Source organism: Gobius niger (genome assembly GCF_951799975.1).
Source record: "Gobius niger genome assembly, chromosome: 13".
Lineage (NCBI taxonomy): Eukaryota > Metazoa > Chordata > Actinopteri > Gobiiformes > Gobiidae > Gobius > Gobius niger.
This window is the reverse complement of record NC_136864.1, coordinates 3,902,393-3,920,501: the sequence shown is the minus strand read 5'-3', so window position 1 is coordinate 3,920,501 and position 18,109 is coordinate 3,902,393. Positions and strand designations below refer to the sequence as shown.

The 18,109-nt window shown below is 44.9% G+C and overlaps 1 protein-coding gene across 4 annotated transcripts in view; it reads right to left on the bottom strand.

Moving 5' to 3' along the window:
* LOC306972930 (neural-cadherin) overlaps window positions 1-17,602 on the bottom strand; it is a 123,167-nt gene extending 105,565 nt beyond the window's left edge. For all 4 annotated transcript variants that reach the window (XM_079569638.1, XM_079569637.1, XM_079569639.1 and 1 more), the window contains exon 1: window positions 16,416-17,602. In XM_079569638.1, coding sequence (XP_079425764.1) covers window positions 16,416-17,286 — 871 coding nt within the window. In that variant the 5' untranslated portion in view covers window positions 17,287-17,602. The remainder of the gene's footprint in view (window positions 1-16,415) is intronic.
* Window positions 17,603-18,109: the final 507 nt, after the last annotated feature.

Below are 18,109 nucleotides of genomic sequence, written 5' to 3'. Positions count from 1 at the left end.
ATATTTGATATACGCACAGCACCGAGACAGTTTCAAAGAGGCCTGTTTTAAGCACCGCACTGGTAAAAATGTTCATGTAAAACTGGAACCAACAATAAATTCATAGGACAAAACTGAAATGGATGTGCTCGATTTATCGTATAATAATAATAATAATAATGTTATACAATACATGTATCTAGGTTCGATTATTGAAATAGCTGAAACTATTCTAGTGATCGATGAATCGTTTCTAGTAAATACAGACTCAAATCAAGCAAAAACCTACTTTTTCAAGTTTTAAAGTCAAGGTACGTAGTGTTTTGTACATTGAACATTTCCTTAATATCTGTCTGTGTTTCATCCAATCAGAAACAAAATGAGCCTCGAAAAACACTAGCTTTAATTTTACTCCATCAACACGTCCTCAAGCAGCACCGCTTTAGATTTGTGATAAAAAAAAATGAAAAAGTATCATTTTCATAAACCATTCACAGCCAAGCAATGAATCGAAAAAAATAAATAAATGGGCAGATTAACCGATTGCCGACCAGCAGCTCTTCATGTATCGTATCGAGGCACCTGTATCGTGAAACACAAATATGTTTGTCCAAACATGATATTTATTCAGAACGAATCACACTGTGCACAGCAAAAGGCTGAAATAGTAAGCTGAGCTTATTCCGAATGACAAAACCTCCATCCTGTGCAACATTAAGGGCCAGATCTTGTGGTGGTTAACGGAGGGGCGCAGGCTCTTAAAGGAATAGGCCACCGTTTTTACATACTGAGATATGCTCTTACCTCACTTTAGCCGAGTTAATATATCCCCGTCTGGTCTTTGTCCGCGCGCTCTGCCAGGCAAACGGAGCACATACGCAGCCTCTCCCACATGTCACATAGCTCCGAAAAAGCTCACGATAGAAGCTACCAAGCTCTTCCACGTGTTCCCTATTTAAATAAAGTTACGTGAAGTGTTTTCATGCGAAGTATATTTACACAGAAATGTAACATGTCGATTTTATAAGCAAATAAAAAGGGGGACTATATTGTGAGGCGTAATGATACGAGGAGTAAAACGTCCGCGCAGTAACTCCTAAAGGTTATTGACGGAAGTGAGCGGGGGAAGTCTTTAGGAGTTACTACGCGGATGTTTTGCTCCTCGTATCATTACGCCTCACAATATAGTCCCCCTTTTTATTTGCTTATAAAATCGACATGTTACATTTCTGTGTAAATATACTTCGCATGAAAACACTTCACGTAACTTTATTTAAATAGGGAACACGTGGAAGAGCTTGGTAGCTTCTATCGTGAGCTTTTTTGGAGCTATATGACATGTGGGAGAGGCTGCGTATGTGCTCCGTTTGCCTGACAGAGCGCACGGACAAAGACCAGACGGGGATATATTAACTCGGCTAAAGTGAGGTAAGAGCATATCTCAGTATGTAAAAACGGTGGCCTATTCCTTTAAATGTGCCATGTCTTCAAATTCGACGCTCGTGATTCAAGTGAATCGTATCGTATACGAGCGATCGCGATGTCATCACATCCGGGGGCCATGTTAAGCATTTTACGATTTAAACAAATGATAAGAATCCTATGTATATATATAATCCTATCCTATGATCGGCTAAAAAACAATGTCCATGAACAGGGCGTTGCCAACCATTCACCAAAACGTCCGGGGAAAATTGCGGAAGTAAACAATAACAGCGATCGCTCGTATCGTGAAGTTGTTGTCGATACCTAGCCCTACTGTTTTGGGTGAATTGAGTTTGGTAAATAGATGAGGAGTTCAATCACAGATTATCTAAGAATCACTAAGTCTCACTTGGAGCAGAGCCGCAGCGTCTCCCTGTTGAGCCCTGGCAGCTGACGGAGCTGAAAAAAGGCTTTATCCGTATTTTTGCCGGAGACGAACGGAGCAGACCACGGAGGCCGTCGGAGCGAGAGGAGGATGTGGAACCGTTCGCAATAACTAAAAAAGAAAACTGCAGAGTGTGGGGTGGAGCGAACTGGGGGAGGTGGAATCTGGAGGATTAGTGAGTCAACCAGGTGAACCAAGAAAACCTGCCCTAGCGTAGCACTACTCCAGGAGTACTGGTAAAGGCCCTCATTACCCCAGGCTCAGACTAACTCCTGAACGGTTACAGTGCAGCCTGTTAATGGACCATATTAACTCTCAGCTATAGTTACCGAGGCCGTACTGCCTTACGCTGACGCAGCATTCTCTGATCAAGACCAGGGAATCCCACGAACCAAACGGGAAGTCAGGTGCCAGCCAGAATAAAATCAGCTCCAAACTTCACTCATGGCAACAATACAGCAAAACAGACACACATGGAGCTGTTAGAGGATCACGGAGGATAATAAAGGAAGAGGGAAACTCTCGCTGTATTAGGATCATGTGGATTTCTGAAGCTGCAGCCGAAAGGAGAAGCACGGACTGGATTAACTGGCCCAAAAACGTCCTGTTTACTAGTGTTTCTCTTTTGTAACCCTGTGTAGTCATGGTCAGGGGCTCACAAACCATACACAAAACTGTAATCAATGTGAGCCACAGTTTACAAGAAAGCGAGCCGGCGTTAGACTGCAGCCTCCCTGACCCGACACAGCTTTGTCAGAGAGAAGAAGGTTTAAGACAAACCCAGTGCTTGTCTTAGACTCTCGAGCTAAACCGTGGGCTGACAGTTCAGAACATGAATATTAAACCGTGTCTATAATGTAGTGTAATGTACACAGATGTTTAAGGGGCAAGTTTAACATAATGAGGTTAATGTCACACAAATGAGGTGCTGAATATTCACTGTCACCTCTGCCTCTGGGGTCTCAAAGTGCGGGTCCATGATTTCAAGATTTTAAAAAAAGTGTAGGTACTACTGGAATTGAAAAATCAAAGTATCAAAAGCAGGTACCGGAAAAATGTATATCTTAAGAGACCGAGGGCAGCTTTACAGGAAGTTACTTGGTTGTTTGACCTCAAATAAATAATACAAACGGAATAAATTCACATTATTGCTCTGTTTTATAGTTCTAGGTTGCACAGTTTTAGTAAAGGTATAAGACAGTTCATCAAAGAAAGACGGATGAAAGAATTCAAGACTGCACCGGGACACCCCCACTCGCACTGGAGGAGCTTCTGAGGTCAGTCAAAGTACCAAGAGGATGATTAGGGTGATTCACAAAAAAAAAACTTTCTTTTGCCTTGTAGTAGTAGCAGTAGTAGTAGAAAATGTATCGTCTCCATGAGGAAATACACAAGACAAACACTGAGAACATGCAAAGAACAAGCCTGAGCTCAAACCACGGCCCATCAACCTCGGTGTTTAAATGTTAAAATCATTACCTACGATCAGTAACAGCCCTCTGTAAGCGTCAGTATCAGAGATCGCAGAACATGTAGGGGTATTGGACATTTCTTGTCCACATGATGGCGTAGTGGAGCAAATGAAGCACCTTGATGCTTTGAACCATGTGTGATGCAATTGGCTGTGAGGCTTCAATGCTTCACGGGGCTTCATCTCGCCATCACTACTGGCCACAGGGGAGTCAAAATGGGCAGCGCAGACTTGACAAGCATAGTTCTTACCAGACATTTATTTCTCCACACAAAAGGAAGGAACAAAATGGCCCCCTCAGTGACTACAGCGGTCATCGTTCATACCTCTGCCAATGGGAAAGGACCTCACTCCCATGAGTACCATTAAAGTGATGGGTAAGTTCAAACAATAAGTTTAGCTGGTAAGTTTTTATATTTGACCTAAAACAAGTAGTTTAGTCCACAAATGATAAGTGTTCAAATTAAATCAATAACGACAAAGATACAAACCAAAAATCACATACAAAAGGAAACTCAAAGCAAAGTTTGAACTATAGTTTCCCCCCTGCCACATGGTTCAGCCTGAGATTTCAAAATGGCCGACAAAGACCACGCCTTCCCTTTGTTCCAACCATGTGGTGCAGGTAAGTTTGTATACTGAGTAATCACTAACTTAAACAAATGAATGAATCGGGCAACGAAGCAAAATAAATAATGGGATAAACCCACTTTGTCACAGCTTAAAGGATTCTTCTTGCCCCATAAAAGTTGTTGTAAAAGTAGTAATTTGTCAGCCTGATGTGTGAAGTTTGTTGATGTTCTGTATGTTCAGCCTAAATGGTCAATATGTGACGAAAACGGTTTGACCTATTTCATCATATTTTGACTAAAAAGGTTCATAATTTAGTACAGTGCCTTTAAATCCAGATGAATGAATGCGGTCACAGTGCTGAGCGAGCTGAGCATCGTCTCCCGCCTGGTCACTCACCCTTCAATCCACTTTATCAAGGTTCTATTAAAGCCAAATTATCAGCAGACGTAGAACCATGAAGACGTGAGGTCTCAGATGACTTTGGACCGGTGTCAGCGGTGAAGAGCTGGATGTTTGTTTGTTCTTCTCTCTGTTTTAAGTCCAGGCTCCGGTCTGGCCCCGCACACAGCAGTGAAACAACAAAACAACGGCGGACATTTTGAAACCTGATCTCCGTAAACACCAGCGCACACATCAGCAACATATGGTCCTGGTTTAGACCCAGTTTGGGATTTTGATTTAAAGTGTAAATAAGGATATTTAACATAAAAGCACTAGTAACTGTATCCGACTCATGAACATTATTACTCCTTTGCATTGTGTGGTTTGTCCACACTCAGATCTGCTGCTGACACTCAATGCACCTGTTCACCATCCACTGTCATTTCATCAGTCCTAGCTTTATGAACCTGTTCAATGGCAACAAAACCGATTCTGATAAATATGTTGATTCCTCATTCCCCAGTATCAGAGTCAAACAACAATGACACAAAAGCTGTTCAAACAAACTCCATCTCCAGAGTAAATCTGACTCTTTCTGGATTAGAACCATATGTTCACTCAGGTAGAGGTGAAAATCTCATGTTTTTCAGACAGCAGATTCAACCCTCCACATGGTTCAGGATGTAGTTCTTTCATTGTAAAGTGTCCTGTAGTGCGGTCTAGATCAGGGGTCTAGATCAGAGGTGTCCAAACTACAGCCCGCAGGCCAACTGAGCCCCACGGCCCACTTTTAATTGGCCCGCGTCAAATTCTAGAAATATCATTGAAAAAAAACTTTTCTTTTTTTTTGCTTTACTTGAATATATATGAAATAAATGAAAATCCATGAATAGAAAGCTCTGATGAAGCATGTTCAATTAAAAAGCATCAGGGTTTCCCACTAATACGTTAGTCTGTACTATAACAAAAAGCTGTACCCTGTGTATATTAACCAAACATGATTCTTTTCATAGCCAAAAATAGTTATTATTTAATGCTTAAAATGCACCAGAATGCAAGAAGACGCATCTAATTTTTCTCCCACCACAGTCCCCTTGAAATCTGTAGGAAACACTGAGCATAGTTAACATTTGATTTATTTGTTAAATTTAATACAAAAGGAGTGGCGTTATATATCTGACCTTGACTGGCAGTTCTTTGTATAATTTTCTGTATGTGGTCCTCAGTGAAAAAAGTTTGGACACCCCTGGTCTAGATACACACACCAGCTGCAGCACAAAATACTGAAGTTAATACAAAGCCAGGAAAGCAGCTACAAAGAAATTGGAGATAAGCTAACAGGGATAATGTTATGGGGGTGCATACCTATGTTCTCCGGGTGCGATTTCTTTTTCGTAGGTGAGTTGGTACATCAACCAATCACAAGTCATTGACCCTGCCATAGCCACTAACCTTCAGGACAGTGGGCTAGAGCCTCATCTTAATACATTTATGTTCCCCCACTTCGATTGACGGGGGAACATGAGTACCAGGAAACATAGGCTCCAATGTTACGCTAAAAATGTTTTCGTGTGAACTGGGACGCTCGTTTTCCTGGAATGTGGCGCCTTTGTCCCTCGTCAGTTTGTGGGTGCTCGTCATGGGTGGCCCGGTGGCGCAGTGGTTAGTGCTCTCGCTTCACAGCTAGAAGGTCCAGGGTTTGATTCTCACCTGGACGGGGCCTTTCTGTGTGGAGTTTGCATGTTCCCCCCAGTGTCTGTGTAGGTTTCCTCCAGGTACTCCGGTTTCCCCTACCACTAAAAACATGTACAATACGCCAGGATGAAGGATGTGTGTGAGTGAATGAAGGGTGGTCAATGGTGGTTCTTCTTTTAATTTCAGAAACTGGGGATATTGATGACAACTTTGTCTTTCATCACTGAGCTAACCATTTACATTTGACCTGGATGGTGGCGTTAATGAAACGGCTTTGCCTGAGAGCGGCGCTATCGTCATTTAGCAGCACAAGCTAAAGATAAGCAGCTAACGTTAGCAACTTTTCACGGTTTGTATTTAAGTGGTTTATTCATAATCTCCTCCGACTCTTCCAGAGCATTATGGTCGATCTGAACCCGCGTAGCGACTTTTTCGAGGTGGAAACATTCAGACGCAGCCTCTGAATGTTCCCCGTGTGGGTCAAAGCGAGATGTCGATGGTTCGTCCTGGTTTTAGGTGGAATGGTCTGACTGGAGCTGTCGTCTCAATATGGAGCAGTGCTGTCACAAACCGCTCGGTCGCACAGGCAGAGCAGTGACAAGAGTCGACCAGACGAGGTGAGACCAGACGAGGTACGAGCTAACTGGGGCGCATTATTACATCGGAGATACGATTGCCACACACAAAAAAAAGTTGGTAACGCCTTTGTTGAATGGGTGGTGTATGTGTCGGCTCTGGGTTTGGGTTAAGTTGTAAAATCCTTTGAAACTGACAATCTCTGTTTGCACCAAAACTAGTTTTATCCCCAGGAAAAGCCCAGGCCCTGCTCTCACCTAAACCATGTTTATCAAATGTGTTCATGATGTTACATTATTACAATATCTTCACGAGGAAAATGTTTCTTTGGACGTCACGGAGAGTTTCGGGGCCATGGCACAAGATAAGCTGGACTTTGTGGGGACCATCCTCTCTCTTGTACACAAGGACTTATTCAGGGTTTATACAGGCAGAAGTTGAATTTAATACGTTTGAATGGCCAAATACTATATTTTAATGCCACAAATGCAACAAAAAAGAACAAACACAGCACATTTCTTAAGATTTACAAATGGAGGAAAAAGAATTGGACAAAACAGGAAACTTTTTTGGTAGAAAATGTTGTCAATTTCAGCCAAAACTGCAGATGAGCATGTTGTAGACCATCATCATACAGTAAAATCCATTTTAATGACTTTTAAGGCCTACAATCTACTCCTCACTCCTCCCCGTTTGCCAAATTGACCACGCTCGAGGGGGAAATCATGGCTGATTTACAGACTCCTCCTCCCCAGCTCTGATGAAGCATGTTCCTAAAAAGGGCATAAGGGCGGGATCTTCACTGTAGACTCAGCCCTTGCGTGACGTGTAGCTCGCGCAGCTCCAATGCTAACAGTCCGACCCTCATTAGTACGAGATTTCTAACTAACCCAGCGTTATCACAGGAGGAATATCTAGCTGTAAGTTTAAGAAAATTAGGGACTAGGCTTTAGAGTTGTTTGTCACGTGTCTAAAGTCCAATGCATTTCAATGGGACTAGCGGTGATATGGAGGTACTACAGCAATGGCGGACAAATGGCGGCCCCTAGCGTTGTTGCCAAAAAGCAGAGCAGCCAGCGGCCATTGACACCGCTGACAGTCATTTCCTGGTTGACATTGATTGCGCTGCCTTGTGTTCTTTGTGTTCCAACCTGGTGCAGTCCCAAAACACGCCAACTGCTTCCCCAGATTCAGCAACGGTGAGTAAAACCATATATATATATAATACAATAACAAGAAGAAGAGCCTCCTATTACGCCGTATTCAAGGGGATAAGGAAGCTCTGTCCTGAACGCCAAATAACGGTCCACTAAACTGTCGTCATGTTTCTTTCCACCTACTGTTACAATTGTGGCGCACTGTCAGAGAAGTTTCTCCGTCTGGAAGGGAACAACACCTCTGCGTGAAAATGGCACAGTGTCACCAAATCTACTACGAGACGAGACGAGGTGAGACAAACCGGGACAGCGCAAAAGGCCCGCGGCCCAAAGCGTACAGGCAGGTCCCACCTATTCACGCACCACATCAGCGTGTGCACATGTAGAGGGGGGGGGGGGGGCTGCAGCCCGGGGCCAGTGTCAGGAGGATTAGACCAGATCAGGACCAACAGCCTGGACCAGAATCATGTGGCTGCAACACGGAACCAAATGCAGACACTGGCTTCTTTTAGGATGAGTTTAAAGCTTTTCTGCTCATTCCTTTCTCTGCTGTTTTCAGATGGAGGTCAGGTACCAGGAAGAGCGAGCTGCTGCCCCCAACTCCATTCTAGGGCTGGTTACCGTTATGTTTTTTCAATACTGGTACTTTAACAATACTTGGTTTACAATACTGATACCTGAACATTGCTTTTTTCAGTACCTATACTGAAATATTGTTCATCTGCAACCAGAAAACAGAACAATGGCATTAATTTGTTCCATAAAAGACCATTTCTTTTCGATTTGGAATGGAATTTCAAACTTGTGATTTTTATTTGAGTGTTTCAACTCAAGTAACTTCCTTTAATGCTGTCCCTGAACCCACAGGCAGCAAAACTTGGCCTTTAAAGATATCAATATGGTATTGCAAAAAAAGTACTACTGTGGTATCGAAAGCAGGTACGGAAAAAATATTCTCTCATTCTATCCTGAGACCAAGTTTTGCTGCTTGTGGGTTCAGGGACAGCATTAAAGGAAGTTACTTGGTTGTTTCAGCTCAAATTGATGATCTTATATGGCATAAATTAACATAATTGTTCTGTTTTATAGTTCTATATGACAAATATTTCAGTATAGGTATTGGCATCGTAAACCAAGTATCATTAAAGGGATATTTGATGTTTGACATACGGCCTCATTTTTTTTTTATTCATGCAGTCCTTATATTTGAAGAGTTTAGTGGTGCTAGGCTAGTGCTAGGCTAGTGCATGTCCATGGTAACTAGTAGCCTGCATTAAAAACCTCTTTAAAATCATCCTCCAAACGTTGCCATATCTGATTTGTAGAAAGCTTCTTTGTGTAGTAATGCGGCCGCAGGTAAACAAACTACTGTAGATCCGGCAACCGAGCAGATCACTCCGCCGCTGCGTAGCTACAATCAGGAAGCTGATGCTGCTCAAATATAAGTTATTTTAAATGCATAATGGCTATTTTTCAAAAATGATTGAGTCGACAAAGACATTTCTATGGTTAGTCTTGTGTTATTAGTGATTTGCCTCAGGTGCACTGTGCCTGGGTCGGACTGTTTTTAATGCAGGCTACTAGTTACCATAGACATGCACTAGCCTAGCACTAGCCTAGCACCACTAAACTCTTCAAATATAAGGACTGCATGAATAAAAAAAAATAAAAAAAGCTCCAGAAATCCACAACATCTGGGTAATTAGCAAATGAGGCTCTATGTCAAAAATCCTGAAATATCCCTTTAAAGTATTTGATTGATTGGTTGGTATGGATACTCTTTACCTGGTATCGATACAGCGGGATGTGCTTTTCTCAGATATTTGCCGGAGTTTGAAAGGAGGATTTGCCTCTGTGCTCCGGCAGACTCGTCCCTCCCTTCTCCCTCCCTGGTTCTCAGATAGTGACAGAGTTGATCCTCTCCCTCGCTCCAGGAGAAGACTTTAAGCCGACACTTCACAGATTACAGATTTAACTGAACCTCGGAACCAGAGCTTTGAGGGAAGTGTTGGGATAAGGGACGTCTCACACGGAGCGAGAGCGCGGCGCGAACGGGAGGAAACATCCCAAAGAGACAAAACACCCAGACAAACCAGCAAACGCTCCCGTCACGAGCAGATGTGTGATCATCGAGTCAAGGAGACACTGCAGGGGGAACACTTTTAGATCACTGCCATAGATGTGAGGAAAAATGTACCCTCAAACCCCACACCTGAACCGAGAGCATTTTCTGTTCGGCTTTACCCAAATCTAAAAGGAGAGAAACAGCGTAATGTTGCATTTTCATTCTCGTTTTCATCGCTATTTTGATGCTTTTTTGTTGAAGCTTTTAGATTTGGATTTTTTTTTTTTTATTTAGCCTTTATTTAACGAGGTTAGTCCCATTGAGTCCCCCTGGCCAAGATGGGCAGCAACACTTGGTTTCCAAACATTTAAAAACATACACAGCATTAGTTAAAACATTCACACACAGATGATCTGGACTGGACTGACATCACAAGAGACTTGAAACTATTCAAAGAAATATGGTCCGTGATTTTGAAGTCCTTCAGCAGGAGGTTCCATGTAAATGGAGCCGAATCATTGATATCAGTCTTTCCCAAGTCAGTCCGCACAACAGGCACAACATCCAAAATTGCCCAGCCCTAAGTTACACTCACATCAAACACATGTTTGTTTGGTCATTTAGGGCATTCTCATAAATAAAAATATCTGTATGCAAATGAAAACTTGAATTTTAGTTTATTTATTGGGTGAAATGTTACACAATAAGTGTGTCTTGAATGAAGGTACTTGAGTCATCTTCTGTACTCTGTAGTTGAGGTCTTCAGCGAACTAAGGTTCAGATCAGCCCGCAGCCCAGATAAAGACCACAAGGAGGAGTAGAGCTCGGCCCGGCCCCTCCCCTCTAATCACAGCTACTCTCACCTGTGGGTATGAAGTAGAGCGTCTCTAACAACCTGCTCCCCCCTGAGAATCCATCTGTCCTGTCCTAACAGAGCTGATCAGAACTTAATAAATCAAGCTATGAATTCGATATTGAAAAGTCCCTCTGCAGAAACCTTCAAAATATCGTCATGTTTAGTCAAGACTGGATCATTTCTGGTGTAATCTGTGGAGAAATGTCACTCATTGCAATAATTAAAATGAAAATTAGGCTGTCATTTGTTTCCAAGTGAAAGTTTAGACCTTAGGGGATCGGACTGGCTTATGTGAACATTTAAGTTGAGTTTAGATGCAGCGTCTCCTCTGAACCTAAATAAAATAAAGTAGCTGTTTCGTAAAAGAACCAGTTTGTGGATAAAACGCCGCAGGAATGTTCCGCAGTGTGTCTGAAGGTTTTGCTTGTGCTTTAATTTTCTTCCCCTTATTAATTGGGTGATGAACTTGGTAGGGAGCCTGCATCCTCAGGTCTGGTTAATGAGATGTTCCTGGCTGCAGATCAGACGTGGCTGTGATGTGGAGTCATGTAGGACACTCCCTCCGGGACGGCACTGACCTCAACAGCATTTGCCCTCAGACAGGTCCGAGAGAACTGTCTGGGAACACATTAGCACGTCTGTCTGTGCCGCTTTTACTTAAAGTGCGGAACATCGCAGGTTTTATGAGGCTGAAGTCGAGAGCAGCTCAACGGTCAAAAAACTAAACAGACATTCGAGTGATGGAGCGGAGTCTAAACTGAAGGTTCAAAGAGGGTTTGAGTCGCTGCAACCTCGGGTCACTTTCTGCCTCTCATTCATCCTGGCCTATTGTACATGTTTTTAGTGGTAGGGGAAGCCGTAGTAGAAACCTACGCAGACATGGGGGAGAACATGCAAACTCCACTCAGAAAGGCCCCGGCCAAGGATCGCACCCAAAAAACCCTAAATTAATCCTATTTATACATGCTTGTCAGTCATGTGACCTTTGTTGTGGCCATTTTGAATACCAAATTGTCCCAATTAATGCAAATAGAATCTGTACATAATGTCTTGTTGTAACTGTGCTTTTTATGCTCAGATTAAATGATAATTGTGAACATTTGGGACAATTTAGATCAGGGGTGCCCAAACTTTTTGTCTCTGAGGGCCCAAATGAAAAAGTGCCCGTCAAACACGGCGATGTCAAGTGCAAATAATAAGTTACTTTATTTTCTCTTTCGGTAGCCTATACCCCCTCCTGGAACCGCCACCTTAGCGTGGTGGAGGGGTTTGAGCACCCGAATGATCCTAGGGGCTTCGTGCCCCTGGTAGGGTCTCCCATGGGTCCCAACAGGTCCGAGGTGACGGGTCAGACAAAGAGGGGTTCAGAAGCCCCTTATGAGAGACCAACAGGCCCGGTCAGAACCATGAGGCCGTCCTTCTGTGGACCCACCACCTGCAGGAGGAGCCATAAGGGGCTGGTGCAGTGTGATTTGGGCAGCTCCAACAGCTGCCCCCACAACTCGGGAATGGAAAAGTGGAAGTGGATGGATGGATGGATGGATGGATGGATGGATGGTAGCCTACATTTGCAATTTCATTATCATCGTGTGACAGGGGCACAGATGGTAAAGTGGCTTGTCTCACGATCAAAAGGTCAGAGGTTCGACTTCCAGCTCCTGCAGGTGCGCACTTCTGCAAGACACTTCATCTTGCCTCCAGTGCATTGGTGTATGAATGAGAGTGAGAGGTTTATGTAATTAGGATTTTTTGGGTATTTTCAATATCAGCTATCGGCTAATATCCGCCGATAAAAAGGCCGACACCTCCAGAACCAAAAGTGATAGAAACTTCCCGTCAGTCAGAGCTTTAAAGGGACTATACGGAGTTTAAAAAATGTTACAATTATGTATTTTCCTCCCCCGACATGTTCCAGCCATGTCCTAATGTCACTTCGGGTCCGAATTGCCATCCTGCACGAGCTTAATATAGGAGGTGCAGTTACGCTTAAGACCTGAGGTGGCAGTAGTGAGTTGCATCTAGCCCCTTTAAAAAGTGCCCTCCCCCAACGTCCTCCGCCTCAGGGGAGCGGAGAAACACAGCGGTGAAAAACGGCTACAGGTTGTACCTATTTTATATATTTTATGTTGTAGACTTTTGCGTATCATTTCGGAACCATAAGAGATAGAGACTTTTTGTTTGGGAATTTTTGTCTTTAAAACAAGCTCCTTCTGAAGTACCTAACATGAATGTCCTGAATAAATCCGCCCTATGTCCCTCATCCCCCTGCTGTCACGTATTGAATCTTCATACACAGAATTATGGACGAGACTTTTTTTTTTTTATTTGGCCAAAGTGGTGCATAATGACGTCAACCTCTATTTCTTTGATTAAAACCTTTACTATAATAATAAATGTTCAACTATAGGCTATTAGAGATTGAAAAGAATAAATGACATCACATTAAATTACTTAAAATATCGGCTTATATATTAGATATCGGCTAACCTCCTTCAAATGAAGCTTATGTGCAAATTCAACCTGGAAGACCAACCAGCTGCATTCATTCATCACCTCATCACCAGCAGCGCACTCCAATCATCCAATCGCGGACCCCGCTCAAGCCGCACCTTCACAACAGCCAATCACCGCAGCTGCTCATCCCCTCACCAGCCGCTCATCGCTCAGGATCCCCTTTTTCAGCTCCCTGGTCAATCACTCAGCCGTTTGCCAGCCGTGCTACGACCCTCCTCCACCCCTTTCTCCGCCTGTCTCCTCCTCGGCTCCGCTCATCAAGTGGCCAACCCAGGTCTCTTCCACCACCACCAGGGTCCAGGCTCCGGGGAAGATCATGGCTATCACTCGTCAAAGCCATGCACTCCATATGGTTCGTTCCACCGGGGTCTGAGCCCCAATAATGATTCATGTTCGGTAATAAAACACTCACACCGTCATTCTGTTTCTGTGAGTCTTTTCAGGTTGATATCGGCATCAGACCAAAAATCCATATCGTCTTATAAAATATAAAGGGGCAAATTGTAAATGTTGGAGGAATTGTGGAGAGGAAAATGCAAACTACACACACATTTTCTATACTTGCAAAATAATACAACCTTACTGGAAAGAAGTATTTCAAATTGTTGAAGCGATACTGGGAAAGAAACTTGACTTAAAATAAGAAAATATCATATTAGGAAAAACCCCAATTAATATAAACTCAGATGAAAAATATATCTTTCACATTCTTAGAATCACAGCTCTAAAGATCATAACAAAGGAATGGAAAAAAAGTAAAAATGGATTAATATTTTACAAGAAGTAAAACTGAATGAGAATTTAACTCACTAAATAAGGAACACGGGCCATGAGTTTGACAAAAAATGGTTTATAAAGGAAATGGAAAGTGGATTGGCGTTGATTATGCAGCGGATGTTAAGGCCATTTATGTTGTATATATCATGTACATTCTGTAAACAACGGTATACAAGACAAACTAAACTCTCTCCTCCTCGTTATATATTTTATTACTGTTTTTTGTTGCTTTTTTTGTTCTGTTTTTTCTGTTTGAAGGCGAGCAAGACAGCGGTGAGTCCAGCGTGTTTAAGAGAGAGTGCGAGTGTGGGACATTGGATGAAAAATTAGCTCATGCACTTCAGCGTGAATCCCATGTATGTTCATTAACATGCACTGTCCCGACTAAATTAAAAAATGTATGAAACGGTTGAGTGGCTCCTGCTGTAAAGCTCTTCGAGTGCCTAATGAAAAGCAGTACTGTAAGTTGAGAACATTCGCTGATGGACGAGAGGCTGCCGATCTGCACCACCACCGACCCCTCACTCACATTACATTCACACAGGCAGTGAGCCAAGTGCCTTGCCCAAAGACACAACAACAGTCTATACCTACAGGAGGCGTGATTCCCTTTTTTTCTGCGCCCATTTAAAGGAATAGGCCACCGTTTTTACATTCTGAGATATGTTCTTACCTAACCTTAGACGAGTTAATATATCCCCGTCTGGTCTTTGTCCGTGCGCTCTGTCACGCAAACGGAGCACATACGCAGCCTCTCCCACATGTCATATAGCTCCAAAAAAGCTCACGATAGAAGCTACCAAGCTCTTCCACGTGTTCCCTATTTAAATAAAGTTACGGGAAGTGTTTTCATGCGAAGTATATTTACACAGAAATGTAGCATGTCGATTTTATAAGCAGATAAAAAGGGGAACTATATTGTGAGGCGTAATGATACGAGGAGCACAACGTCCGCGCAGTAACTCCTAATGGTTATTGACGGAAGTGAGCGGGGAAGTCTTTAGGAGTTACTGCGCGGACGTTTTGCTTCTCGTATCATTACGCCTCACAATATAGTCCCCCTTTTTATTTGCTTATAAAATCGACATGTTACATTTCTGTGTAAATATACTTTGCATGAAAACACTTCACGTAACTTTATTTAAATAGGGAACACGTGGAAGAGCTTGGTAGCTTCTATTGTGAGCTTTTTTGGAGCTATATGACATGTGGGAGAGGCTGCGTATGTGCTCCGTTTGCCTGACAGAGCGCACGGACAAAGACCAGACGGGGATATATTAACTTGTCTAAGGTTAGGTAAGAACATATCTCAGTATGTAAAAACGGTGGCCTATTCCTTTAAAGAAGCCTTATTTCTCCACAGTGGCGTTTCGAAAAACAAAGCATTTGGAAGAGGACCTCACGGACTTAAACCTCATGTTTGACCGTCCATCGTCAAAGCCCAGCAACAGCATCGCCATGGAGACGAGCTGGGGGTGTCCCGCTCCCGGCAAAGCTACGAGCCCGGTCTGAGGAGAGGCCGTTCACAGTAAAGTCACATGATTTTAAACATCAGAGAAACCCAAGGACATACGGAGAGAGAATCTAACCGCCAGCCTTCAGTCAAGCGAGCGATAACTTCACAGGACATAAGCTCCAAGGATTTGTGAAGTGAAGGTTAAACAGTTCAGCGTTTAAAACAAAGACTTGAGTGACGTTCGTTAAAAGTTGAATTTAATCCCATAGAGTGTGGACAATCCTGTTAGCGCAAATTAACTAAAGTCCCAAAGGAGGCAGGTTTATACAGCGTTCATCCTACAGGGGGCGCTGGCCTCGGCCTCCTCCTGTGTCTGTCACCTGTCTCTTAAGGATGGGAGGGCATCTGGGACAAGGCCAAATATATACTTCTACGGCTGCTTCAGTCCCGGTTAGTGTTTGGGGTTGGTTAATGGCTCTGCTTCCATAGCGACAGGAAATTGATTATAGGTCGATCAGATTCAGCTCGAGGCCAGATGTGAGTCCGGTCCAAAGCGGGACAAGGTCAGGACAAAGTCAGGGCTCGGGGCTAAACCAGGACTAAACAGGACTGAAGACAGGCTGCAACGCTTTGACTGAAACAAAGTTTAAGAGAGCGGAATCTGTTGCGCCTGAATGAACAAATGTCAGAACTTCATAAAAGAACAGGGCTGACATAATAATACTGGGAAAAGTTCTGTCTGGTCATGTTTGGGCACTTTCCCTGTATGTGTGGAGCATGTTCAGACCCTGAACTTCAGAGCATAACAAACAGTTTCACTCACAGACCGGACTCAGACTGGACTCAGACCGGACTCAGACCGGACTCAGACCAGACTCAGACCGGACTCAGACCGGACTCAGACCAGACTCAGACCAGACTCAGACCGGACTCAGACTCACAGACTGGATCAGACCCAGAGATGGAGCAGAATGAAGTTTGTTTTCTCCAGTGTCTGAACTACATATGTGCGTGAGGGAGGGGGCGTGTGTGAGGAGTGTCTGACCTCTGAGGTTGTGCACGCGCACGGTGACCTCCTCATCTCTGCTGAAAGCACGTGCGAGGTAGATCCTGCCGGTCTCGCGCTCCAAAGTGACCGGAGCGGCGTTGGAAAGCAGCTCGAGGCGGCGCTGCTCAAAGCGCGGCGCCGGGAGCGTGAACAGCAGCTGCCCCACACGCACGCGCTCGGGCACGTTCACGGTGTATGTCAGCTCCTCCTGAAGAGCGCGCCTTGGGCGCGTGAGCACCGGCCCAGAGAGCACGTTTACGTGAAGGAACACGGGCTCTCCCACGCGCGGCGCGTCTCCGTCGTCCTTTACGAACACGCGCGCGGTCAGCCGCTCGAGCCCGAGCAGAGAGTCCACGAGCAGCACCTGTCCGGTCAGAGGCAGCACGTGCAGCTGCCGCACCGCGGGAAAGAGGTAGAACTTTACGCAGCCGTTCCGCTCCGCGTCTGCGTCCCTTGCGTCAAAGCGCACGATCTCCGCTCCTCGCGGGGTCAGCGCGTGCACGTCCACGGTGCGGTTCCCTGAAGTGAAGTGCGGAGTGTTGTCGTTGACATCAGTCACCTCCACCTGGACGTGCACGCGCCGGCTCTTACAGCGCGCAGGCAGGTGCACGCGCACTTGGTACATGGCGATAAACTCTCGGTCCAGCGGCCGCGTGGACACCAGTCCCAGCCGGTGCGCACGCGGAACCAGGCGGAAGTCCGTGGCGTGGTCCCCGCTCAGAGACACCCCGGGGTCCGCTCCTGCGCACGGGGGGAGCAACAGTCCACGCACCGCTGTGCCGCGCGGGGAGTTCTCCGGGATGTGTCCGGACAGGAGCGCATCACACAGCGGCGTCACCAACAAGAGCAACAACACAACTGAGGCCATGGTCCCGTGACACCGGGCTCACTCCATCAGTGACAGCGGGACACGGGCTCAGGCTCCCGGGGAGAGCAGGTACAGTGTCCTGAGAGTCTGAACTTAAATCCACAGGCTCCAGCGGAAAACAAAGCTCCGCAGAAAGTTCCTCAGAAACACGCGCGTCAGAGCGAACGGGCTCCGGGTCAAACAAAGCACCGGCTCAGTCTCTGCGGGTCTGCGGGACAGTGCGCCTCTGGAGCCGGTCTGACCTCACGCTCACTGGTCCCTCCTGATGGTGATGATGATGAGGGTGATGGAGCTTATGATGATGCTGATGATGCTGCGCTCGCGTCTCACACTGAACCGAGCTCGCGCTGCTGCCTGTGTGAAACCCAGGCCCCACCCACTTTCACTCAAATGGACCAATCACGGAGCGGCAGGAGGAAGCATGGATGGACAGGATATTTGATTTCCTTCAGGATCTGGAGTGACTAACTTCCTCTGCCTCTTCTCTCCATCTCTCTCCTTCTGCCCCCTCTCATCTCTCTCCGTCTGCCCCCTCTTTACTCCTCAAACATATCTGTGGGCTGTTGTGTGTGTGGTTGAGTGAATCGATTGGTTTCGCAGCTCCGGACTCAGAACTCAGTCTGGATCAAAGCCGGTCCCGCTCTGGGCCATTTACACATTTGACCACGCTCTCACTTCAGCGCTGGAGAAAACTGCACCACAGCTGTGTGGAAATCAACAAACACAGATGTTATATGACAGCAACAACCTTCAAAGATAATCAACATTAGGTCCATATGTTTGAAGATACAGTGAGAACCAAATGTTTATGCACTTAATAACA